General features: G+C 46.9%; 1 protein-coding gene across 1 annotated transcript in view; it reads left to right on the top strand.

Annotated features, from left to right (window-relative positions):
- The window catches only part of LOC129695203 (uncharacterized), a 60,435-nt gene extending 42,107 nt beyond the window's left edge, over window positions 1–18,328 (top strand). Inside the window, exons 13-19 of the mRNA XM_055631979.1 lie at window positions 1,656–2,191; window positions 10,306–10,764; window positions 11,052–11,147; window positions 11,237–11,470; window positions 15,445–15,467; window positions 15,556–15,671; window positions 17,517–18,328. Of these exons, the coding sequence (XP_055487954.1) occupies window positions 1,656–2,191; window positions 10,306–10,764; window positions 11,052–11,147; window positions 11,237–11,470; window positions 15,445–15,467; window positions 15,556–15,671; window positions 17,517–18,061 (2,009 nt within the window). The 3' untranslated portion in view covers window positions 18,062–18,328. The remainder of the gene's footprint in view (window positions 1–1,655; window positions 2,192–10,305; window positions 10,765–11,051; window positions 11,148–11,236; window positions 11,471–15,444; window positions 15,468–15,555; window positions 15,672–17,516) is intronic.
- The last annotated feature ends 9,235 nt before the right edge of the window (window positions 18,329–27,563 follow it).

Here is a 27,563-nt window from a genome sequence, read left to right as displayed (position 1 = left end):
TCCATCGACTCCTTTAAGTCCAGGCTTAAAACTTATTTTTACTCTCAAGCCTTTCTTGAGGTCCTCTGAGGGAGCACTGTATGTATGTATGTATGTATGTATGTATGTATGTATGTATGTATGTATGTATGTATGTATGTATGTATGTATGTATGTATGTATGTATAGTTAGATCTATGTACCACTGTATGTAGCGTGTTACCACAATACAATACAATACTATACAATACAATTTATTTGTCATTTGAACCTCATTGAGGTTCAAACAAAATGTTGTTTCTGGAGTCATACACACAAGAAAAAGACCCAAGACACAACACAATTTACACAGACCTCCATCACAGCGCATCTCCTCCTCGCTGTGATGGAAGGCAAAGACTTATCTCTCCCCTGCACTCCCCATTCCCCTCCCGATGTCAGAGTCAAAGCCCCCGGCGGGTGATGGTAAGTGTCCCGCGGCCATTCAAAGCCGCGCTGGGCGATGTAAAGCCCCGCTCCAGGTCATCTTCAACCCCGCAACTCGGGCGGGAGAAGTCGCCGTTGCGGAAGTCCCGAAAACCAGTCTCCCAGCAGGGACCCGCGGGCTCCCGGCGTTACTGTCCACCAGAACTGCGGTTGGAGCCTCCGAATCCCCGGGGTCGGGTCGCAGCCGAGCGCCACCACAGCTCCTCCCACTCCGGACTCAGCCAGCTCTACGATGGTGAGTAGGTCCGCAGCTCCGCGACTGGAGCCCCAGGTCGTTCCTGCTGGAGGCCGCTCCACGGTGCTCGGCCCCAACGACAACGGAGACCCGACAGAGAAAAGGTCGGGTTCTCCTTACAGGGAAAAGATTTTAAAAGTTTCCCCCACCCCCCGCCCCCCACACACATACCCACACACATACACAAAAAAAAATAAAATAAAAACGACATTCAAAATAGACAAAAAATAATAAAAAGACAGACGGACTGTAGAGGCCGCTGCGACGTGAGTCGCGCCGCCCACTGCACTAATGCAAAGCGCTTTGGTCAACGAGAGTTGTTTTTTAAATGTGCTATAGAAATAACATTATATATTGATTTGACTTGACTCTCGACCCGAAACGTCACCCATTCCCTCTCCCCAGGGATGCTGCCCGTCCCGCTGAGTTACTCCAGCATTTTGTATCTACCTTCGATTTAAACCAGCATCTGCAGTTCCTTCTGACTCTAAACATTCTCCACATGTTTCCAGATTAGGTTGCATTCCAGGGAGAGAATCCTCGGTACAAATCGGCTGCAGTGTAGTTACGTATTTCTGGGTTGGTGTCGCAGTGTCACGGAGACATACTGAGTGGAAACAGGCCCTTCAACTAGGCAGATTACTTTCTAAATGGTGTCAAGTTGGGAAAGGGGGAAGTACAACGGGATCTGGGGGGTCCTTGTTCATGTGTCAATGAAAGTGAGCATGCAGGTACAGCAGGCAATGGAGAAAGCCAAAATGTTGGCATTTGTAACAAGAGGAGGTGAGCATAGAAGCAAAGAGGTCCTTCTGCAGTTGTTCAGAGCCCTAGTGAGACCACACCTGGAGTATTGTGTGCAGTTTTGGTCCCCAAATTTGAGGAAGGACATTCTTGCTATTGAGGGAGTGCAGCGTAGCATTGACGGTGTGTTATTTTTTCTTTCAACGCTCCTCAGCTCCGGCCCCTCTGACTCTGGATCCGAAGACGGCCAACCCTTGGCTCGTGGTCTCCAAGGACCAGACCAGCGTGAGGTGCGGGGACAGGCGGCAGGAGCTGCCCGACACCCCGGCCCGCTTCGACCGCAGAGCCTACGTGCTGGCGACCGAGGGCTTCTCCTCGGGCCGCCACTACTGGGAGGTGGAGGTTGGAGACAAGATTTGGTGGGGGCTGGGGGTGGTGGAGGAGACGGCCAACCGCAAGGGGAGCGCCGACCTGAAGCCGGAGACGGGGTTCTTTACCATCTGCCTGCTCCCCGGGAAGGGGTACGTGGAGTTCAGCTCCCCGCCCCGGGGACTGCTCACCCCCGCCGTCAACCCCAGGAAGATAGGCGTGTTCCTCGACCACGAGTTGGGCCAGGTGACGTTCTACAACGCGGACGACATGTCCCACCTCCACACCTACACCCACACCTTCATCGAGAAGATCTACCCCATTTTCAGTCCGGGTCGGAACGACGCCGGGGATAACTCAGCGCCGCTGAGAATACGCAGAGTTAAAATTCACTAAGGAGAGCGGATATGGGGGTCCCGTTCCGCCAAGCTCACCATGACCACTTGCCTCATGCACTTTGCCATCCTCCAAATGACCCCCTCCAACATAGTGTAAGAAGGAACTGCAGATGCTGGCTTAGACAATAGACAATAGACAATAGGTGCAGGAGTAGGCCATTCGACCCTTCGAGCCAGCACCACCATTCAATGTGATCATGGCTGATCATCCACAATTAGTACCCCGTTCCTGCCTTCTCCCCATATCCTCTGACTCCGCTATCTTTAAGAGCCCTATCTAACTCTCTCTTGAAAGTATCCAGAGAACCGGCCTCCACCGCCCTCTGAGGCAGAGAATTCCACAGACTCACAACTCTCAGGGTGAAAAGGTGTTTCTTCGTCTCAGTTCTAAATGGCTTACCCCTTATTCTTAAACTGTGGCCCCTGGTTCTGGACTCCCCCAACATCGGGAACATGTTTCCTGCCTCTAGCATGTCCAAACCCTTAACAATCTTATATGTTTCAATAAGATCCCCTCTTATCCTTCTAAACTCCAGAGTGTACAAGCCCAGCTGCTCCATTCTCTCAGCATATGACAGTCCCGCCATCCCGGGAATTAACCTGATGAACCTACGCTGCACACCTCCAATAGAAAGAATGTTCTTCCTCAAATTAGCGGACCAAAACTGCAAACAATACTCCAGGTGTGGTCTCACTTAAGGCTGCAAAAAGGCGTAACCACTGCCCAGTCCTGACCTCCCCACCATCGAGGGGATCTATCGCAGTCGCTGCCTCAAAAAGGCAATCAGCATCATCAAGGACCCACACCATCCTGGCCACACACTCATCTCTCTGCTGCCATCGGGTGGAAGGTACAGGAGCCTGAAATCTGCAACATCCAGGTTCAGGAATCTGCTTCTTCCCCACAGCCATCAGACTATTAAACACAACTTCAAACAAACTATGAACTATAACAGCCTATTGCGTTTAAGAAGGAACTGCAGATGCTGGAAAATCGAAGGTACACAAAAATGCTAGATAAACCCAGCGGGTGCAGCAGCATCTATGGAGCGAAGGAACTAGGCAACGTTATGGGCCGAAACCCTTCTTCAAACTGATGGACCATTATCTGTTTACTGATGTGTGTGTACATATATATTCTATCGTACATGGACACACTGATCTGATCTGATCTGCATTTATGCCTACAATATTCTGTTGTGCTGCAGCAAGCAAGAATTGTATTGTCCTATCTGGGACACATGTCAATAAACTCTCTAGACTCTTGACATAGGCCCTATACAACTGCAGAAGTAACTCAGCGCCTCTTTGCTCCTGTACTCAACTCCTCTTGTTATGAAGGCCAACATGCCATTCGCTTTCTTCACTGCCTGCTATACCTGCATGTTTACTTTTATTGACTGATGAACAAGGACCACCCAGATCCCATTGTACTTCCCCCTTTCCCAACTTGACACCATTCAGATAACAATCTGTTAAACCGAAGGTAGACACAAAAAGCAGGAGTAACTAGGTGGGACAGGCAACATCTCTGGAGAGAAGGAAGAAGTGTCTCGACCCAAAACGTCGCCCATTCCTTCTCTCCAGCGATGCTGCCTGGCCCGCTGAGTTACTTCAGCATTTTGTGTCTATAGCCTCCAACAAAGAGCAGTGCGGCCAGTGTATGTCTTGCCCCGGGCAGTGTCTTACTTACCCATTGTTTGATCAATATAGTCGGATAAGACTCACATTTACGCGACAGGCCGGTAGCATCATCACCCGTCATCATGCGCCTTCAAATATTTCATCTGCTCTGCAAGTAGAATTAGTCAGCGTATTAAGTTAAGTGAAACATTCATAACATTATTGTTTGCTAGAAAAATTCATTTACTTTAAACTTTCTGAAATTTTGAGGGTTTGAGGGTTTGAACCCAGCTTAAGAATTAGTTTGCAATTTTTTTTTTAATGGTGTTAGTAAAATTGTTGGTGGTTATTTAAAAAAAACGAATTTGGTTACTAGTTGTTCTTTTAGGATATAAAATCAGCAATCCGTACCTGGATGTTAACTTTTGAAACATCCTTAACTAAGGATGTTTCAAAAATACTTACTAACGTGTAACTCTGAAGGGATTGATGCTGACGGCGTAATTATTTTCTCATTGTGACCGACTGGCCGAGGGAGTGCAGAGAAGGTTCACCAGACTGATTCCTGGGATGTCAGGACTCATATGAAGAAAGACTGGATAGACTCGGCTTGTACTCGCTAGAATTTAGAAGATTGAGGGGGGATCTTAGAAACATAGAAACATAGAAAATAGGTGCAGGAGTAGGCCATTCGGCCTTTCGAGCCTGCACCGCCATTCAATATGATCATGGCTGATCATCCAACTCAGTATCCTGTTCCTGCCTTCTCTCCATATTCCCTGATCCCTTTAGCCACAAGGGCCACATCTAACTCCCTCTTAAATATAGCCAATGAACTGGCCTCAACTATCTTCTGCGGCAGAGAATTCCAGAGATTCACCACTCTGTGTGAAAAAAGTTTTCCTCATCTCGGTCCTAAAAGATTTCCCCTTTATACTTAAACTGTGACCCCTTGTTCTGGACTTCCCCAACATCGGGAACAATCTTCCTGCATCTAGCCTGTCCAACCCCTTAAGAATTTTGTAAGTTTCTATAAGATCCCCCCACAACCTTCTAAATTCTAGCGAGTACAAACCGAGTCTATCCAGTCTTTCTTCATATGAAAGTCCTGACATCCCAGGAATCAGTCTGGTGAACCTTCTCTGTACTCCCTCTATGGCAAGAATGTATTTCCTCAGATTAGGAGACCAAAACTGTACGCAATACTCCAGGTGTGGTCTCACTAAGACCCAATACAACTGCAGTAGAACCTCCCCGCTCCTATACTCAAATCCTTTTGCTATGAATGCTAACATACCATTCGCCTTCTTCACTGCCTGCTGGACCTGCATGCCGACTTTTAATGACTGGTGTACCATGACACCCAGGTCTCGTTGCATCTCCCCCTTTCCAAATCGGCCACCATTCAGATAATAATCTACTTTCCTGTTTTTGCCACCAAAGTGGATAACCTCACATTTATCCACAGTATACTGCATCTGCCATGCATTTTCCCACTCACCCAGCCTATCCAAGTCACCTTGCAGCCTCCTAGCATCCTCCTCACAGCTAACACTGCCCCCCAGCTTCGTGTCATCCGCAAACTTGGAGATGTTGCATTCAATTCCCTCGTCCAAATCATTAAAATATATCGTAAATAGCTGGGGTCCCAGAACTGAGCCTTGTGGTGCCCCACTAGTCACTGCCTGCCTTTGTGAAAAGGACCCGTTTACTCCTACTCTTTGCTTCCTGTCTGCCAGCCAGTTCTCTATCCACATCAATACTGAACCCACAATAGCGTGTGCTTTAAGTTTGTATACTGATCTCTTATGTGGGACCTTGTCAAAAGCCTTCTGAAAGTCCAGATATAACACAACCACTGGTTCTCCCTTATCCACTCTACTAGTTACATCTATCCACTCTACTAGTTACATCTTACAGAGACTTACAAAATTCTTAAGGGGTTGGACAAGCTAGATGCAGGAAGATTGCTCCCGATGTTGGGGAAGTCCAGAACAAGGGGTGACAATTTAAGGATAAGGGGGACATTTTTTTAGGACCGAGACGAGAAAACCATTTTTCACACAGAGAGTGGTGAATCTGTGGAATTCTCTGCCACAGAAGGTAGTTGAGGCCACAGTTCATTGACTATATATAAGAGGGAGTTAGATGTGGCCCTTGTGGCTAAAGGGATCAGGGGGTATGGAGAGAAGGCAGGGATGGGATACTGAGTTGGATGATCAGCCATGATCATATTGAATGGTGGTGCAGGCTCGAAGGGCCGAATGGCCTCTACTCCTGTACCTATTTTCTATGTTTCTATGACTGCGTTTGGGCGGCGTGCGGCAGAGCATGGTTACGCACGGTAACGTCATCGTGCATCACCACACACTACACGTACAAGGTCAGGACGTCAGCGTGCCGACCGCAGTGTGTCCGCGTGCGTAAGCGATACGCCACGCCGGTGGCGCACGAAGATTTAATGCAGCACGAAATCCGCAACTCCACACTCCTCCACGCCTCGTCCCGCGCTACCCACACGCTACCCGTGCGTCACAACACGACGACCACATTTTTGGAGGTCGCGTAAATGGCGTGCAAATGACGGCCAAGTTTGGACAGGCCCTTGACAGATACAGCGTGTAAACAGGTTCCTCGGCCCAACTTGCCCACACTGTTGTCCCAGCTACACTAATCCCACCTTCCCCGTTCCTGACTACCACTCCGCCAACATGGAACAAACATCCAATAACCCCACGAGTCACTGTGTCACTGAGGGACATTACAACCTAGCACAATACCACCATGGTTATCGTGACTTATAATGCACTGGCCGGAGGTAACCGAAGTGCCGGCAGATCTAAGATCAACTCTATTCAAAGTGCCGGCACAGTGAGAGACATGGCCTCAAACTGGCGACTCTAAGCATCATCTACAGTTCCTTCCTCCACACTGTCTCAGTGTTCTACTCTATAAACTTGTACTGTATCTAAGATGTATCTAAGTGCTTATGCAGAGTGATTCTTGTACTGAACTGTACACAAAAATTAATTTCAGTTTACCTCGGTACATGCGTCAAATAAAGTATCATACCATACCATACCTCCCCTTTCGGCTTTCCGCAGAGACCGCTTCCTCCGTAACTCCTTGGTCAATTCGTCCCTTCCCACTCAAACCATCCCCTCCCCTGGTGCTTTCCCTTGCAACCGCAGGAAATGCTACACTGGACCATTCAAGGACCCGAGCAGTCTTTCCAGGTGAGGCAGAGGTTCACCTGCACCTCCTCCAACCTCATCTATTGCATCCGCTGCTCTAGGTGTCGGCTGCTCTACATCGGTGAGACCAAGCGCAGGTTTGGCAATCGCTTCGCCCAACACCTCCGCTCGGTTCACAATAACCAACCTGATCTCCCGGTGACTCAGCACTCCAACTCCCCCTCCCATTCCCAATCTAACCTTTCTGTCCTGGGCCTCCTCCATGGCCAGAGTGAGTCCCACCGCTAATTGGAGGAGCAGCACCTCATATTTTGCTTGGGTAGTTTACACCCCAGCGGTATGAACATTGACTTCTCCAATTTCAGGTAGTCCCTGCTTTCTCTCTCCTCCCCCTCCCCTTCCCAGCTCTCCCACAGCCCACTGTCTCCGCCTCTTCCTTTCTTCTTACTGCCCCTCTCCCAACCTCCACATAAGTCTGAAGAATGGTCTCGACCTGAAACACTACCTATTCCTACTCTCCGTAGATGCTGCCTCACCCGCTGAGTTTCTCCAGCATTTTTGTCTACATACTATACCACAGAGTCAGTGGGCCGAAGGGCCGCCCTCTTGCATCTGGTCTGTCAATTGTTTGTGTGTGGGGTGATGCTTTGGGTAAGCTTCGGTTAGTCAGCAGTTTGCCAAATGTAACTTTATTGTAGCAACTATTAATAAAGTCATGAACATCATTGAAAGGTGCCATGGGTCGGCTTTTTATCAGGGTTTGTAAGAGGAGAAAAACCTTGCACTCACAAACGTTGCGTAGAAATGTGACTGATTGTGGACTTTAGAAGGGCACAACAACCGAGGACATACACGCCACTGGGAATAAATGGGACTACTGTGGATAGGGTGAGCTGCTTTAAATACCTGGGAGTCCACATCACAGAGGATCTGACATGGACATCACACACTGCCGCACTGGTGAGTAAGGCAAGGCAGCGCCTTTACCACCTCAGGCAGCTGAGGAAATTCAGAGTGTCTCTGAGGATCATCCAGTGCTTCTACTCTGGGGCTGTAGAAAGCATCTTGTCCGGCAACATCGTGATCTGGTTTGGGAACAGCTCTGCCCAGGACAGGAAAGTAGTGCATTTGGCCGAACACACTATGGGAACTACACTCACCCCCCACCCCCTGCAGGACCTATACACCAGGAGGTGCAGATCCAGAGCCAGCAACATTATGGGGGAATCTCTTGCCCAGAGTAGGTGAGTCGAGAACTAGCGGTCATAGGCTTAAGGTGAAGGGGAAAAAAATTAACAGGAATCTGAGGGGTAACTCTTTCACTCAAAGGGTGGTGGGTGTATAGAACAAACTGGCAGAGGAGGTTGTTGAGGCTGGGACACTCCCATCGTTTATGCTGCACTGCCTCAATCACAAGGATGTCCATCCTCAAATTAGGGAGGCAGGTACTTAAAGAAACAGTTAGTTACATACATGGATAGGACAGGTTTGAAGGGATGTGAACCAAACGCGGGCAGGTGGGACTAATGTAGTTGGGACATGTTGTAGGGCCGAAGGGCCTGTTTCCACACTGTATCACTCTATGACTCTAATAGGTGATGTTTCGAGTCGAGACCCTTCTTCAGACTGAGAGTCAGGGGAAAGGGAAACGAGAGATATGGAAAGGTACATAGAACAGATAAATGAAAGATACGCAAAAAGTAATGATAATCAAAGAGAAGTGGAGCCCACAATGTGCCAACGTTGGCTGTAGGGAAGGTGATGATGAATGATACAAAGATTGGAGCTCATCAGGACCACAGTGAAGTAAATAGGCCGACTAGGGTGTGAGGTAGTGGCAGAGAGAGAGGGGTTGCAAGGGTTATTTGAAGTTAGAGAATTCAATATTCATATCACTGGGTAGTAAGCTGCCCACGAGAATTATGAGGTGCTGTTCCTCCAATTTGTGTTTGGCCTCACGCTGACAGTGGAGGAGGCTCAGGACAGAAAGCTCAGTGTGGGAATGGGAGGGGGAGTTAAAGTGTTTGGCGCCCGGGAGATCGGATAGGACCAGGGAAACAATCATAGTCATAGAGTGATACAGTGTGGAAACAGGCCCTTCGGCCCAACTCGCCCACACCGGCCAACAATGTCCCAGCTTCCCAAGTCCCACTTGCCTGCGCTTGGTCCATAACCCTCCAAACCTGTCCTACTGTTTCTTAAACTATGGGATAGTCCCAGCCTCAACTACCTCCTGTGGCAGCTTGTTCCATACACCCACCATCCTCCGTGTGAAAAAGTTACCCCTCGGATTCCTGTCAAATATTTTCCCCTTCACCTTGAAAATATGTCCTCTGGTCCTCGGTTCCCCTACTCTGGGCAAGAGACTCTGTGCATCTATTCCTCTCGCGATGTTGTAGACCTCTATAAGCTCTCACCTCATCCTTTATGGAATAGAGACCCAGCCTACTTAACCTCTCCCTGTAGCTCACACCCTCTAGTCCTGACAACATCGCCCAGTACTAGGCACTCAATATTCTGAATGACAAAGGCCAACGCGCCAAAATCTTTTTTTTTTACCACCTTATCTACCCTGAAGGAACAAAAAAAACCCCACCGGCTACTATGAATGTGTTGGCCAAAGACCATCATCGGCTCTGACCTCCCTACCATCGAGGGGATCTACCACAGTCGCTGCTTCAAAAAGGCTGGCAGCATCATCAAGGACCCACACCATCCTGGCCACACACTCATCTCCCCGCTGCCTTCAGGTAGAAGGTACAGGAGCCTGAAGACTGCAACATCCAGGTTCAGGAACAGCTACTTCCCCACAGCCATCCGGCTATTAAACTCAACTCCAAAAAAATCTGAACTTTAATTAGCCTACTGCACTTTAAATGCTTACTTATGTGTGTGTATAAATATATATATATACACAAAAAAGCTGGAGAAACTCAGCGGGTGCAGCAGCATCTATGGAGCGAAGGAAATAGGCAACGTTTCGGGCCGAAACCCTTCTTCAGACTGAATAGATGTTGCCTATTTCCTTCGCTCCATAGATGCTGCTGCACCCGCTGAGTTTCTCCAGCTTTTTTGTGTACCTTCGATTCTCCAGCATCTGCAGTTCCTTCTTAAACACTATATATATATATATATATATATATATATATATTCAATGGTATATGGACACACTTATCTGTTCTGTATTATTTATGCCTACAATGTTCTGTTGTGCTGAAGCAAAGCAAGAATTTAATTGTCCTATCTGGGACACGTGACAATAAATTCTCTTGAATCTTGATTGCAAAGTGATAGTCGGCTGCAACAGGAAGTGGCGAATGCAAGTATGGCCTCCCAACTATTTCAAACCGACAGCTTCACGGAGGATTTGAATTGCTCCGTCTGCTTGGATTTCTTCACGGAGCCGGTATCACTGGACTGCGGGCACACCTTCTGTCGCCGCTGCATCGCGCTGTTCTGGGAAGAGTCGAATAAAAAATCCTGCCCAGAATGTCGGCAAGAGTTTGAAGAGAAAAACTTCAGCATAAACTGGGCCTTGGCAAACCTGGCCCAGAAGACCCGGACATTGAACGAGAAGTCCAAAGCGACGGGAAATCAACACCTCTGCCAGGAACATCAGGAAGAACTCAAGCTGTTCTGCGAAACTGACCGGAAACTGGTCTGCCTGGTCTGCAGAGATGCGAGGGAACACAAGTCTCACAGCTTCATTCCGGTCAAAGAAGCTGTGGAATTCTACAAGGTAACTAAAAGCAAACCGGTTTTAACAGTTGGTGAAACTCAGCGGGTCAGGCAGCATCTATGGAGCGAAGGAATACGTGATGTTTTGGGTCGAGACCCTTCTTCAGAACATCGCCTATTTTATTCCTTCACTCCACAGATGCTGCCTCACCCGCTGAGTTTCTCCAGCAATTTTGTCTACCATCGATTTTCCCAGCATCTGCAGTTCCTTCTGAAACTTAACATCTGATTACGTTCTTGTGTTTTTTACGGCATATCGTGGTGTTAATCCTTTTTTGGGTTTTCAAGGACCGGATCAAGACTTCCTTCGACACTCTCACAGCGAACAAAGTGGCGGCGCTGAGTGTAAGACTAGCGCAGAATGAGCGGATTTCTGGAGTCAAGGTAGGCAGGTGGGCGGTGAAGTCGCCTTTCAGTTTTGTTCCCGCAATCCCCCTGCAGTTTATCACGTTTTAATCCTTCGCTTTTTGCAGGAACAGTCGCGCAGTTTGCAGTCGCTGGTCTCGGCAGATTTCACGAAAATTTACCAGAGTCTCCGGGAGAAGGAGCAGAGTTTGAACAGAGAGGTCAGGGAACAGGAGCAGAGGATCCTAGACGCCATGGAGGGGAATGTCTCAGTCATTGACAAGTATTTAAGTTCCGTTCGGAGAGAACTCTCCAAGCTGCAGAAGCAAATGGGGGAAAACGACGGAGTGACATTTCTGAAGGTGAGGTGCTGCAACTACAACAGGAAGGACTTTAAAGTTTAGGCCGCAAAAAATGTTGGGAGAGTTGCCGCTTTTGGCCTCCACACGGCGGCGATGTTACATAGAAATATAGAAACATAGAAATTAGGTGCAGGAGTAGGCCATTCGGCCCTTCGAGCCTGCACCGCCATTCAATATGATCATGGCTGATCATCCAACTCAGTATCCCGTACCTGCCTTCTCTCCATACCCCCTGATCCCCTTAGCCACAAGGGCCACATCTAACTCCCTCTTAAATATAGCCAATGAAGTGGCCTCAACTACCCTCTGTGGCAGAGAGTTCCAGAGATTCACCACTCTCTGCGTGAAAAAAGTTCTTCTCATCTCGGTTTTAAAGGATTTCCCCTTTATCCTTAAGCTGTGACCCCTTGTCCTGGACTTCCCCAACATCGGGAACAATCTTCCTGCATCTAGCCTGTCCAACCCCTTAAGAATTTTGTAAGTTTCTATAAGATCCCCTCTCAATCTTCTAAATTCTAGAGAGTATAAACCAAGTCTATCCAGTCTTTCTTCATAAGACAGTCCTGACATCCCAGGAATCAGTCTGGTGAACCGTCTCTGCACTCCCTCTATGGCAATAATGTCCTTCCTCAGATTTGGAGACCAAAAAACTGTACGCAATACTCCAGTGTGGTCTCACCAAGACCCTGGACAACTGCAGTAGAACCTCTCTGCTCCTATACTCAAATCCTTTTGCAATGAAAGCTAACATACCATTCGCTTTCTTTACTGCCTGCTGCACCTGCATGCCTACCTTCAATGACTGGTGTACCATGACACCCAGGTCTCGCTGCATCTCCCCCTTTCCCAATCGGCCACCATTTAGATAATAGTCTGCTTTCCTGTTTTTGCCACCAAAATGGATAACCTCACATTTATCCACATTATACTGCATCTGCCAAACATTTGCCCACTCACCCAGCCTATCCAAGTCACCCTGCAGTCTCCTAGCATCCACCTCACAGCTAACACTGCCCCCCAGCTTAGTGTCATCCGCAAACTTGGAGATATTGCCTTCAATTCCCTCATCCAGATCATTAATATATATTGTAAATAGCTGGGGTCCCAGTACTGAGCCTTGGGGTACCCCACTAGTCACTGCCTGCCATTGTGAAAAGGACCCGTTTACTCCTACTCTTTGCTTCCTGTTTGCCAGCCAGTTCTCTATCCACATCAATACTGAACCCCCAATGCCTTGTGCTTTAAGTTTGTATACTAATTTTTTATGTGGGACCTTGTCGAAAGCCTTCTGGAAGTCCAGATACACCACATCCACTGGTTCTCCCCTATCCACGCTACTAGTTACATCCTCGAAAAATTCTATAAGATTCGTCAGACATGATTTACCTTTCGTAAATCCATGCTGACTTTGTCCAATGATTTCACCACTTTCCAAATGTGCTGCTATCCCATCTTTAATAACTGACTCTAGCAGTTTCCCCACTACCGATGTTAGACTAACTGGTCTGTAATTCCCCATTTTCTCTCTCCCTCCCTTCTTAAAAAGTGGGGTTACGTTTGCTACCCGCCAATCTTCAGGAACTACTCCAGAATCTAAAGAGTTTTGAAAGATTATTACTAATGCATCCACTATTTCTGGAGCTACTTCCTTAAGTACTCTGGTATGCAGCCTATCTGGCCCTGGGGATTTATCGGCCTTTAATCCATTCAATTTACACAACACCACTTCCCGGCTAACCTGGATTTCACTCAATTCCTCCAACTCCTTTGACCCGCGGTCCCCTGCTATTTCCGGCAAATTATTTATGTCTTCCTTAGTGAAGACGGAACCAAAGTAGTTATTCAATTGGTCCGCCATATCCTTGTTCCCCATGATCAACTCCCCTGTTTCTGACTGCAAGGGACCTACATTTGTTTTAACTAATCTCTTTCTTTTCACATATCTATAAAAACTTTTGCAGTCAGTTTTTATGTTCCCTGCCAGTTTTCTTTCATAATCTATTTTTCCTTTCCTAATTAAGCCCTTTGTCCTCCTCTGCTGGTCTTTGAATTTCTCCCAGTCCTCCGGTATGCTGCTTTTTCTGGCTAATTTGTACGCATCATCCTTCGCTTTGATACTATCCCTGATTTCCCTTGTTATCCACGGATGTACTACCTTCCCTGATTTATTCTTTTGCCAAACTGGGATGAACAATTTTTGTAGTTCATCCATGCAGTCTTTAAATGTCTTCCATTGCATATCCACCGTCAACCCTTTTAGAATTAATTGCCAGTCAATCTTGGCCAATTCACATCTCATACCCTCAAAGTTACCTTTCTTTAAGTTCAGAACCATTGTTTCTGAATTAACAATGTCACTCTCCATCCTAATGAAGGAGTCATTATATTATGGTCACTCTTGCCCAAGGGGGCACGTACAACAAGATTGCTAACTAACCCTTCCTCATTACTCAATACCCAGTCTAAAATAGCCTGCTCTCTCGTTGGTTCCTCTACATGTTGATTTAGATAACTATCCCGCATACATTCCAAGAAATCCTCTTCCTCAGCACCCCTGCCAATTTGATTCACCCAATCTATATGTAGATTGAAGTCACCCATTATAACCGTTACCTGACTGCTCCTCCTGCAGCTCCGGTTCGAGTCCCACCACAGGCGTCCGCCCATCCACCCCATGACCGTGTGGCCTCCCATAGTTCATAAGATACATTCGTGAGTTACAGGAGCAGAATTAGGCCGTTCGGCCCAACAAGTCTACTCCGGCATTCAATCGCGGCTGATCAGACACAAAATGTTGGATGGAGTAACTCAGCGGGACAGGCAGCATCTCTGGAGGGAAGGGATGGGTGACATTTCGGGGGCGAGACCCTTCCTCAGACTGATCGTAGCTGACCTATCTTTCCCTCTCAACCTCATTCTCCTGCCTGCTGCCAATTACCCTGGACATAGGGTCGAGACCTGAAACGTTGCCTATTTCCTTCGCTCCCTAGATGCTGCCTCACCCGCTGAGGTTCTCCAGCATTTTTGTCTACCGTACTAATCAGTCACAGTCACTTTCCAAACACCACAAGTAGTTCTGCTAAAGATAGACCACAATGTGCTGGAGTAACTCAGCGAGCCAGGCAGCATCTCTATGTCACCTATCCATGTTCTGCAGACGTGCTGCCTGACCCGCTGTGTTACTCCTGCACTTTGTGTCTATCTTTGCTGTCAACCAGCATCAGCAATTAGTTGTTTCTGCATGTGGTTCTGGTGTACTGCTGATTTCCGTAAAACGAATTAGACATAAAACGAGTGATAAATTCTGCAACATTATTCACATTACATGGTCCGAATGAGATTTCAATCAAAAACCAGAGAAATACTTAAGTTACTTTGGAAATTGACAAGTGGAAGAAAAAAAGTTGGCCTGCAAAGACCAGTCTGCAGGGGAAAAAAATGTTTCCATGTAAACTCCGTGCAGCAATCACACATCCATTGTCTCTTAAGATCAGTCTCACTGTGGGTAGTCATCGAAATTGACAAATATTTGTTTCTTGTGACACTTGGGCAACATTGCTGAACAATGTATTTATCTTGCCTATGGCGTGCACAGCATAAAGTTGTAGGACAACTTGTTCTAATTGATCTTATATGATTGTGCACGCCAGGTTGATTGCATTCGTCGAAACAGGGTGGACCACGTGAAGGTTGCAATCTCCCACCCCGCTGAACAATGTTACATGCCATCATGCCATTTGATATCAGAAAAGGTCTCGACCCAAAACGTCACCCATTCCTTCTCTCCAGACATGCTGCCTGTCCCGCTGAGTTACTCCAGATTTTTGTGTCTATTTTTGGTATCTTAAATTTGCAATAACCAAAAAAATCTCATAGCTAGATTTGTTGCCTTAAAGAAAGGAAACCCTTATCTGGTTTAATAAAGGTGGTCGTCTTCAATTAATTAACGCATCTTTCTTTCCATTTTCTTTCAGGCAGAAACATGTCAGGAGAGGAGGTATGAATTGTTCTTCACTGAAGCATTGATAAAATAGTTCAGAAAGCAATTGATGGTGAATTTATAACTAATTGTTTGAAACTTGCAGGTTTATTTCTAGGGAGGAAACTCTATCATTAGTAGACACCGCCTTATCTATCGATAAAGTCGGTGGGCCTTTCCAATACAAACTCTGGAGAGAAATGGCTGATGTTATTAAACCAGGTAAAGCTCTTACTTTTCTGTTCTTTACATGACAAAACTGATACTATAAAGGGCACAGAAGAGTAGTGGTGGATCACCATTAAAGATGGCACTGAATCGATAGGGTGATAAGGGAGTTGAAAACCAGAGGAGATTGGTTTAAGGCAGGGGTGGACAACCTCGTTCTGCATTGGGGCAGGGACGCTTGTCTGTGAGCGGATGGCGGGCCACATCTATCACGTGTACACATGGATCCCGTCCCCAATCCCACCCCGAATGGCAGGCAACACATCACATGTTTACGGAAGGTAGACAAAAATGCTGGAGAAACTCAGCAGGTGAGGCAGCCTCATGCAACCCTTGCGTCTCTCACCGCTGAGTTTTTCCAGCATGGTTTTGTCTACCTTTGATTTTTCCAGCATCTGCAGTTCTTTCTTAAACATGTTCACAGAAGGTGCGGGCCGTGCGCTGATGATGCTGCCAGCCTTTTTGAGGCAGCGACTGTGGTAGATCCCCTTGATGGTAGGGAGGTCAGCGGCTTTGCGCTGGATGCGGTACAGCCAGAGCTCGGTCTTGCGCTCGGTGGGCCGGATGATTACGGGGGAAAAAATCTGCCTGCGGGCCAGATGTTATCGGGTTACGGGCCGCATTCGGCCCGGGGGCTGTAGGTTGCCCACCCCTGGTTTAAGGTGAGAGGGGTAAGATTGGAACCTGAGGAGCAACTTTTCACACATGGTATATGGAAGGAACTGCCACAAAGGTAGTTGAGGCAGCCACAGTGCCCTCCATAATGTTTGGGACAAAGACCCATCATTTATTTATTTGCCTCTGTAGAATAGAATAGAATAGAATAGAATAGAATTGAATAGAATAACCTTTAATAATCCTTTACAGGAAATTACAGTGCCACAACAGATGAGACAGCAGGCAACAGATATCTTCAATACCCTGCATTATAATACCTTTAGCAGCTGGTATACAGACTTCCTATGTCTCTCCGTTTTGCACATTGCAATCAGTCTCTGACTGAAGATTTGCCTCTGATCACCTTCAGGGCTGATGGGGGGTCACTGTGACTAGTTTTTCAGAGTTCTGGCCTCTGCCACCTGCTTGACCGTTAGTTGCTCTGCCCCAACCACTGAGCCGGCCTTCCTGATCAGCTTATCCAGTCTGTTTTTGTCCGCTATTCGGGCGCCTTCTCCCCAACAGGCCACAGCAAAAAACAGAGCACTGGCCACCACTGAATGGTAGACACTGCACAGTAGGAGTTACTATGTACTATGGGCACTGTACTATGACTTGTACTTGCTAGAATTTAGAAGATTGAGGGGGGATCTTATAGAACCGTACAAAATTCTTAAGGGGTTGGACAGGCTAGATGCAGGAAGATTGTTCCCGATGTTGGGGAAATCCAGAACAAGGAGTCACAGTTTAAGGATAAGGGGGAAATCTTTTGGGACCGAAATGGGGAAAACATTTTTCACACCTTTAAATACTCTAATAGAATAGAACGCAATTTATTGTCATTCAAACCTAGGTTTGAACGAAATTTCATTTCTACAGTTTTTTACATTACAAAACAATACAAGACCCACACTTAACACAGTTTACATAAACATCCATCACAGTGAGTCTCCAACATCTCCTCACTGTGATGGAAGGCAAAGTCTTTATCTCTTCCCTTTGTTCCTTCTCCCGTGGTCCAGCAGTCCAACTGCAGTGTCGAGGCGAACTGGGGCTCCGATGTTAAAGCCCCCGGTGGGCGATGGTAAGTCCTGAGGCCGTTTAAGCCACGCCGGGCGATGTTAGGCCCCGGCTCCATGTCCTTAACTGTGACTGCCAATGTTATTTTCATGTCTCTGCCAGCTCCTGTTTCCCTGACGCTGGATCCCAACACGGCCCACCCCTACCTCATTCTGTCTGAGGACCTGACCAGCGTGACACTCGGGGACCAAGGCAAGGAGGTGCCCGACACTCCGGGGAGGTTTGATCGCAGGTCCTCTGTCCTGGCCTCCGAGGGGTTCTCTGCGGGGAAACACTACTGGGAGGTCGAGGTGGGGACAAAGACCTGGTGGGAGCTGGGAGTGGCCGAGGAATCTGCCGAGAGGAAAGGCCACATCACCCTTCAAACCGACATGGGTTATTGTATCATGTGCCTTGTGTACGGGAACTCCTATGTGGCCCTCACCTCCCCAAGGACCCCTCTCGTCATCAAGGTGAATCCCAGTAAAATTGGCGTGTACCTGGACCACGAGGGGGGTCAGGTGTCATTTTACAATGCGGACAATATGACCCTTCTCTACACCTTCAATCAAAGTTTCAAGGGCAGAGTCTTTCCCTTCTTTAACCCTGGGTTAAATAAAGATGGGAAAAACTCGGCTCCCCTGATAATCTGTGGGGTTAGATATTAGTAATCATTCTGCAGAGGGGCAAGGTGTTGCGATCTTTCAGCTCCACGGACATGAGTTTGATTCTGATCTCTATGTTGAGGTGATATTTTCTCTCCATGATCTCTTGTGCTTCCCCACAGCTTCACACCTTTCCTCCTTACTCCTTAAAGATGAGCGGTTTACAAAACATTAATGCCAATTTAACCTGTTTGCACGTTTTTTGAACAAGCACTGGAACCATGTTGTACAACTTGTCTGCATGGAAAAATAAAAATTCATGAATGTAAATTTGGATGGTTCATATAATGTTTCGGGAACAGCTCCATTCAAGACCCGCAAGAAACTGCAGAGAATTGTGGACTCAGCCCAGACCATCACACAAACCACCCTCCCTCCCATTGACTCCATCTACACTTCACGCTGCCTCGGCAAGGCCAGCAGCATGGCCGGGGACGAGTCACACCCCGGTCGCTCCCTCTTCTCCCCTCCCCCATCGGGCAGGAGGTGCAGGGGTTTGGGGGCGGACACCTCCAGATTCAGAGACAGTTTCTTCCCAGTGGTTATCAGGCAACTGAACTTGATTTGTCTTTCTGCAGACTAGATAGCATGAAACAGAAAGGCTTTGCACTGTACCTCCGCACATGTGACAATTAACTATAGTAGCTAAATACTTCCCAGAAAATGGTTATAGAGGTCAGAACCAAGGTAAACTCTGGAACGGAGACCCCGGCGCTGTCTGTAAGGAGTTTGCACGTTCTCCCCATGACCTGCGTGGGTTTTCTCAGAGATCTTCGCTTTCCTCCCACACTCCACAAACCCGGACAGGTTTGTAGGTTAATTGGCTTGGTAAATGTATAAATTGTCCCCAGTGTGTGTAGGATAGTGTCTTCTTCTTCTGCTGTAGTGTGTCTTTTTGAACTGTAGCTCCGTTGAGGCGAGCCAGGCCAATGTGTCATCGTCCCGGCCAATCAGACCTCGTTCACCATTCGGTGTTTGGGGCAACTGGTGATGATGTGTGCTCCACTGTCTGTGTTGGGTCCGCACACTCGCAGGAGGAGCTCGCTGTCCACGAGGCCCCACCTCTTCATCGCTACCCCATAGCGTCCGACGCCTGTCCTCAAGCGGTTGAGGGTTGTCCACTGCTTTCGGGGCAGGTCCTGGCCAGGGATGTCCATGGGGTCATCGATGTAATAATGGTGTAGCCTAGATGGTTCCGCTGACCTCCACTGGTCTCTCCATCTCGTCTTGACCCAGGCGGCTCTTGGGCTTGCCTGCCAAAGGGGCGTCGTGACTTGAGGGGGGATAGTATCAATATGCGGGGGTCGCTGGTCGGCACGGACCCGGTGGGCCGAAGGGCCTTTTTCCCGCTGTATCTCAAAACTAAACAATTGAACAAAATAAGTTAGTAGATGGTTTCATTTCAGTTGGAGTAATTTGTGTTCACTTGATATGTGGAGAGTAACTCTGGGTCAAGGCAAAACTGTTTGATTGGAGAGTCTTTCCTCTCTCAAGCAACGGCCATTTATTTTCAGTAGTCACGACACACGGGTGGGGACATAAATAATAATAATAATAGATACTTTATTAATCCCCTTTTCAGGGGAAAGTCAGATGTCCTTGCAGCACACTAATAAAAATACAACATAACATTAAAGAAGAAGTTAAACATTAAAACTTAAAAACATCCCCCCACAATGGTTCCCACTGTGAGGGAAGGCACAAAGTCCAGTCCCCATCCCCATGTCCACCCATAGTCGGCCCTATTGAGGCCTCCACAGTCGCCAATGTTCCAGGCCGTTCTCGCCGGGCGATGGTACTCCAGCGTCGGGAGAACCCTCACAGCGGCTTGGGGCACCTGCAGCGGCCGCTTCCTTACTGGAGGCTACGCTGGATGGAGCTCCGCCACTGGTGATCTCGGCGAGAGATCCCACCCAGGTTCCCGATGTAAAGCTCAGCGCTGCTGCCCGTACTAAAAATAAAAAGAAAAGTGGAAAAAAGCAGGCAGCTGCAGGACAGGCCGTCGTACAGGACAGCGCCCCCTCTCCACATTGTGGTGAAGGAAACATAGAAACATTGAAAATAGGTGCAGGAGTAGGCCATTCGGCCCTTCGAGCCTGCACTGCCATTCAATATGATCATGGCTGATCATCCAACTCAGTATCCCATCCCTGCCTTCTCTACATACCCCCTGATCCCCTTAGTCACAAGGGCCACATCTAACTCCCTCCTAAATATACAAGGGCCAATGAACTGGCCTCAACTACCTTCTGTGGCAGAGAATTCCACAGACTCACCACTCTCTATGTAAAAAATGATTTTCTCATCTCAGTCCTAAAAGACTTCCCTCTTATCCTTAAACTGTGACCCCTAATTCTGGACTTCCCCAACATAGGGAATAATCTTCCTGCATCTAGCCTGTCCAACCCCTAAAGAATTTTGTAAGTTTCTATAAGATCCCCCCTCAATCTTCTGAATTCTAGCGAGTACAAGCCGAGTCTATCCAGTCTTTCTTCATATGAAAGTCCTGACATCACAGGAATCAGTCTGGTGAACCTTCTCTGTACTCCCTCTATGGCAAGAATGTCCTTCCTCAGGAAGGAAAACCCCCGTGCTCCAGAGGTGGCATGGATTTCAGGATCAGATGGTCTAACATAACTTAAGCAAGACAACTTTTAATTTAATTCATTTTCATTCACTGCATTGATTAAACAAGAGTTTTCAGAAGCAGAGGATTATGTATCCACATCAAACCTAAAAGAATGGTTACAGCACAAAAAGAGGCCAGTCAGCCCATTGCGTCTATACTAGCTCTACATACTAGCCAGCACAACAACCTGGCTCTCAATAGCATTAAAACCAAGGAACTGATTGTGGACTTTGGAAGAGGAAGTTTGAGGACCCACAATCCTGTTTATATCAATGGCGATGGTGGAGAGAGTAAAAAAAATCAAATTCCTGGGAGTGCATATTTCTGACCCTTCTTCCTGGACCCAACACACTGATAAAATTATAAAGAAAGCACATCAGCCAGCGCCTCTACTTCCTGAGAAAATTACAGAGATTCGGTATGTCAAAGAGGATTCACTTGAACTTCTACAGGTGCACAGTAGAGAGCATGTTGACCGGTTGCATCGTGACTTTGTTCGTCAACTTGAATGCCCAGGAGCGGAAAAGGCTGCAGAAAGTTGTGACCACTGCCCAGTCCATCACCGGCTCCGACCTCCCCTCCATCGAGGGGATCTATTGGAGTCGCTGCCTCAAAAAGGCAGCCAGCATCCTCAAAGACCCTCATCATCAAAGAAGATGGGTCTCGACCTGCTGGAAAATGGAACAGATTCCACCTGACCATTGCCTTTTTAAGAGAGCAAGGCTTAGCCTCAGTGGAATACACAAGGCACCAACCCAACCTTTCCAAAATCATTCACAGTGTGGAGGCGCTGTGTCTCACTGAGTTCACCAATCTGTTTTCACATCTAATTCCAGTGCCCTAGATCAGTGGTTCTCAAATGGGGGTACGCGTACCCCTGGGGGTACGTGAAGGCACTCCAGGGGGTACGTGAGATTTTAAAATATAGGGCTACATATACAGGGCCGGCCTTAGGATGTGCGGGGCCCAATTGGGAACAATTTTGGTGAACCCCAGGTTCCCAGCCAAGGTGTGTCAGCCCAGTTATTTAGTATATATTATGAAATTGTACACTAGGTGCTATGGATTGTACACTGTGTGAATCTCTCCTGCTCCCTCCCGTTTGACTGTCAGTAGCTCCGCGGCTTCCAACCTTTACCGTAGCTGCTAATTACCATTAAACTGCATTATGTGATTGGACACAATGCCCTTGGAGACAGCGGCTGATTGGACGGGAGGAGACCTATTTGTTGATTGGACGGGTATTTTAAAGCAAGCTGGTTGGTGATTGGATGCAACCCCCTTAGAGACAGCGTTTGATTGGCCGCCAAATAAAATGGTCAAATCTGTAACAAAAATCGCTGGTCGGTGCGAACTCAGTAACTATCTGGTTGTTTCTCCAAACTAAACAGTATAACATACAGGTACATTCATTTAAAATTAAAGTCAGTGATGATTTCACATGATTTCTTACTGTGTAAAGCTCAATATCTGACCAATTTCTGTTTAACACGTTTGGTCTGCCGTGAGCATTTTTCTCTCCCAAAACAGTTCATATCAAGCAAACCGATGATAAATATTTTTATTTTTTATTTTTTAGCAATTTCTGCTTTTATTTAAAATTAAGTTAATGATTTCTTTTTGAGCACAGATCTTTACTATGATCCCAAAAGAGGACACTTTATGTTGATAATTATTTTTATGTGCACAAATCTTTATTTATAATTAAGTTAATTATTTCTTTCTTTTTTTTAGTTATATCTTTTTATTTCCAAATAGTTCAAGAGAGACCACTACAAATGAGCAGTGTTTTGCACATTTATGGAGTTTTAAATGGTTAATTTTATAGTTTTAAATGGTTATATGGTCACTGTTTTCACTACATTAGTTTGAATCACTACATTTTAGTGATGAGAAATATTTGCAATAAATTTAGTCATGGATTATTAACATTTAAATTTTTTTTTCAAATGTTTGAATTTTGTATGTGTTTCTCAGTTCCAAAGTTTAATAAATCAGACACTGATGGCACAGTGCTCTGTTTTAAGTCTTTTTTTTCAACCAAAAATGCTTTGCGCTGGTTAGGGGGTACTTGGCTGAAAAAATATTTCACAGGGGCTACATCACTGAAAAAAAGTTGAGAACCACTGGTCTAGATAATCCCATTCCCCGCATGTTATCCGTGTTACTATTCCTTGGCTCATTTCTCTCCTCTCCCGCCCCAGCCCTTTTGTCCAGCTGAATGAGTTTACCGGGTTATAACACAAAGGAAAAGGCCCAGTGCAATGATGAGGGGAGGAGAGCTTTTCCCCGCATGTCTAATTGGCTTTCTCGCGATTAAAGGGAGGATTTGGAGCGCGATTTCAGCGTGAAGACGTTCTGGCAGTCAGTCTGAAGAAGGGTCTCGACCCGAAACATCATCCATTCCTTCTCTCCAGAGATGTTGCCTAACCCGCTGAGTTACTCCAGCATTTTGTGTCTATCTTCGGTTTAAACCAGCATGTGCAGATCTTTCCTACACATTCTATCCTATTGCTCCTTGCAACACAAACACTGTCAGTATCCTAGACCCTCTCCAGTGCAATCACTGTGACTATCTAGTAAACATAGGCTTTGAAGAAAGCGAGTGGCACGTTGGCCTTTATAACAAGAGGAGTTGAGTACAGGAGCAAACAGGTCCTTCTGCAGTTGTACAGAGCACAACTTCTGCAGTTGTGAGACCACACCTGGAGTATTGTGTGCAGTTTTGGTCACCTAATTTGTGGAAGGACATTCTTGCTACTGAGGGAGTGCAGCGTAGGTTTACAAAGTTAATTCCAGGGACTGTCGTATGCTGAGAGAATGGAGTGGCTGGGCTTGTACACTCTGGAGTTTAGAAGGAAAGAGAGGGGCTCCTATTGAAAAATATAACAATATTAAGGGTTTGGACATGATGGAGGCAGGAAACATGTTCCCGATGTTATGGGCGTCCTGAACCAGGGGCCACAGTTTAAGAATAAGGGATAAGCTATTTAGAACGGAGATGATGAAACACTTTTTCTCACAGAGAGTGGTGAGTGTGTGGAATTCTGTGCCTCAGAGGGCGGTGGAGGCCAGTTCTCTGGATACTTTCAAGAGAGAGCTAGATAGGGCTCTTAAAGATAGCGGAGTCAGAGGATATGGGGAGAAGGCAGGAACGGGGTACTGATTGGGGATGATCAGCCATGATCACATTGAATGGCGGTGCTGGCTCGAAGGGCCGAATGTCCTACTTCTGCACCTATTGTCTATTGTCAAATAGATTACTGGCTGTTGTGATGCTTCTGATGACCTGTGTATCTTCAGGTGGTGAGGTAAGGTGGTGGGGTGGGGTGGGGTGGGAGTTGGGCTTGCTCAATGCTTGAGTAGAGATAGATGTGTATAGATGCACGTACGCAGTGTCTCTGTGAGCCCCCTGACAAATCTATGCCATTTGAGATATTTCCCAATAGCACGCTGGCTTTCATCACCATTTTCAACTCCCACCCTATCACCTTACCTCACCACCTGAAGATACACAGGTCATCAGAAGCATCACAACAGCCAGTAATGTATTTGACAATAGACAATAGGTGCAGAAGTAGGACATTCGGCCCTTTGAGCCAGCACCGCCATTCAATGTGATCATGGCTGATCATCCCCAATCAGGGCAGGAGGATCTCCTGTGGCTTTCAAAAGATGCAGGAAAATATATGGTAGATGCACAGAGAGTTTTACTCAGACTAGGGGAATCAAGAAGCATTGTATTCAAATTTATTGGCATTGTCTCAATTAGAGACAACGATATGAATTTCCCTTTACAGTCAGTATCATAAAAATAAATAAATAATAAATAACAAAACATATCAAATATAAAATAGAATTTAAAAAAAAGCACAAACACAGAAAGTCCACGACACAACATAACACAATGGCACCAAGGTGAGGAAGGCAGCATAGTCCCGCCAGCCTCCCCTCCGATCTTCACAGATGTTCACACACGTGGTCGGGGCCTTCCGAGCACCCGCAGAGAACGTATGTACACTGCAAGGGCCAGGAAGCGAGCGGGTAAGATCATCTCTGACCCCTCTCACCCGGGCCACAAACTCACGTCGCTCTGGAAGGCGACTCCGGACTGTCAAAGCTGCCAGAGCCAGACATAAAAACAGCTTTTCTTCCTAGAGTAGTAACTAAAAATCTGTAGCCTTCTTTTGCTCTGGTATTTTGTTTAATTCACATGTTTAATCAATAATGTTTTATTATTAATATTTAATGTTTTCTGTATCATTCTGAACTGTCGCTGTTTGTCATGTTGTCGCTTGTGGGTGGAGCACCAAGGCAAATTCCTTGTATGTGAATACTTGGCCAATAAACTTATTCATTCATTCATGTTTAGGACAGTGGAACAGTTTAATATGAACCATGGGGATATATAAGATTATTAAGGGTTTGGACACGCTAGTGGCAGTAATCATGTACCCGATGTTGTGGGAGTCCAGAACCAGGAGCCACAGTTTCAGAATACGTGGTAAGCCATTTAGAACATAGAAACATAGAAAATAGAAAATAGGTGCAGGAGTAGGGCCATTCGGCCCTTCGAGCTTGCACCGCCATTCAATATGATCATGGCTGATCATCCAACTCAGTATCCTGTACCTGCCTTCTCTCCATACCCCCTGATCCCTTTAGCCACAATGGCCACATCTAACTCCCTTTTAAATATAGCCAATGAACTGACTTCAACTACCCTCTGTGGCAGAGAGTTCCAGAGATTCACCACTCTCTGTGTGAAAAAAGTTCTTCTCATCTCAGTTTTAAAGGATTTCCCCCTTATCCTTAAGCTGTGACCCCTTGTCCTGGACTTCCCCAACATCGGGAGCAATCTTGCTGCATCTAGCCTGTCCATCCCCTTAAGAATTTTGTAAGTTTCTATAAGAACGGAGAAGAGGAAACACTTTTTCTCACAGAGAGTTGCGAGTCTGTGGAATGCTCTGCCTCAGATGGCGGTGGGGGCTGGTTCTCTGGATGCTTTCAAGCAAAGATCTTATAGCAGAGCTCCGCTATAGGATCTTTGCTTTAGAGTTTTTTTTACATTTCAAAATAGACTTTATTCGAAAAATAATATATATACAATACACGATCCTGGCAAAACTCCATCCGACATTCTCATAGAAACATAGAAACATAGAAATTAGGTGCAGTAGTAGGCCATTCGGCCCTTCGAGCCTGCACCGCCATTCAATATGATCATGGCTGATCATCCAACTCAGTATCCCGTACCTGCCTTCTCTCCATACCCCCTGATCCCCTTAGCCACAAGGGACACATCTAACTCCCTCTTAAATATAGCCAATGAACTGGCCTCGACCGCCCTCTGTGGCAGAGAGTTCCAGAGATTCACCACTCTCTGTGTGAAAAAAGTTCTTCTCATCTCAGTTTTAAAGGATTTCCCCCTTATCCTTAAGCTGTGACCCCTTGTCCTGGACTTCCCCAACATCGGGAGCAATCTTGCTGCATCTAGCCTGTCCAACCCCTTAAGAATTTTGTAAGTTTCTATAAGAACGGAGAAGAGGAAACACTTTTTCTCACAGAGAGTTGCGAGTCTGTGGAATTATCTGCCTCAGAGGGCGGTGGGGGCTGGTTCTCTGGATGCTTTCAAGCAAATATCTCATAGCAGAGCTCCGCTATAGGATCTTTGCTTTAGAGTTTTTTTTACATTTCAAAATAGACTTTATTCGAAAAATAATATATATACAATACACGATCCTGGCAAAACTCCATCCGACATTCTCGGAGGCTATACATACAATACTGTTTCCCCAAATCACAATTTTACCCCACACATGTGGCCCACTGGCGTGGAATCCCTTTCCTTATTTTGAGGGGCGTCTCCACCTCAAGATAGATAGAGCTTTCCACAATGAACGTGAACAAGGTTGTGGGGAAACTGTGTGAAATATACACGCTCTCTCCGTGACCGCATTGTTATGTCCGAGTGGTCAGATCCACGCCCCAAAGACTTGCGGGTTAATAGGTGAATTGGCCTTTGTAAAATGTCCCCCCCCCCCCCCCCCCCCCCCCCCCCCCCCCCCCGTGTGCAAGGCGTGGATGGGATCGAGGGACAGTGTGAAAGGGTCAAAGGCGTTAACTCTGTGGACACAATGGCCTGTTTCCATGCTGTATCTCTAAACAATACAGATCTGCCTCATTCTGATTATCAACGATTGTTGCATTTGAACAGGATCCGGGAAACGGGAGCGAATATGCCTCGAAATGCCACAGAAAAGCCACAACCCACATTGCAACAATAAGCGAGACATTCAATCACAATGAACGAACAACGGGGGAATGAATGGCGTCTGGTTAACTCAAGATCTCGGTCGTTCGAAAAACATTTCCCTGGAGCTGAAACGCTGGGAGAGCTCGGTTCGACCGAGCCGGCAGCAAAGGGAACTAAACAAGGGAAAAAAACAAAAAAGGGAATTAAGTCCTCCCTCCACCACCTCCAGTTTAAATTCCATTTGGAATATTTTGGAGGACCAAGAAAAGTACTAGCGAGTAAAGGCTTTGTGCACAGAAGCCTCGAGAAAGGGGCGCGTTTGGACCGCCGGGGGTCGGGAGCGAAGATCTTTGGTCGGGAGTAAAACATGTAGTAAACTCCCTCCCCGGCAAAGATCTTAGATCCCCGGTACCCGTCGGAGTGGCCCAGCCCGAGGGAGGAACGGCACTCCCGCTGGAGTGGCCCAGCCCGAGGGAGGAACGGCACTCCCGCTGGAGTGGCCCAGCCCGAGGGAGGGCAGGAGTGGCCCAGCCCGGAACGGCACTCCCGCTGGAGTGGCCCAGCCCGAGGGAGGAACGGTACTCACGTGAGTGGCCCAGCCCGAGGGTGGAACGGTACTC

Source organism: Leucoraja erinacea, unplaced genomic scaffold (assembly GCF_028641065.1).
Source record: "Leucoraja erinacea ecotype New England unplaced genomic scaffold, Leri_hhj_1 Leri_98S, whole genome shotgun sequence".
Classification (NCBI taxonomy): Eukaryota; Metazoa; Chordata; class Chondrichthyes; order Rajiformes; family Rajidae; genus Leucoraja; species Leucoraja erinaceus.
Note: the sequence above shows the minus strand (reverse complement) of the source record. Positions and strands in the feature narration are given on the sequence as shown.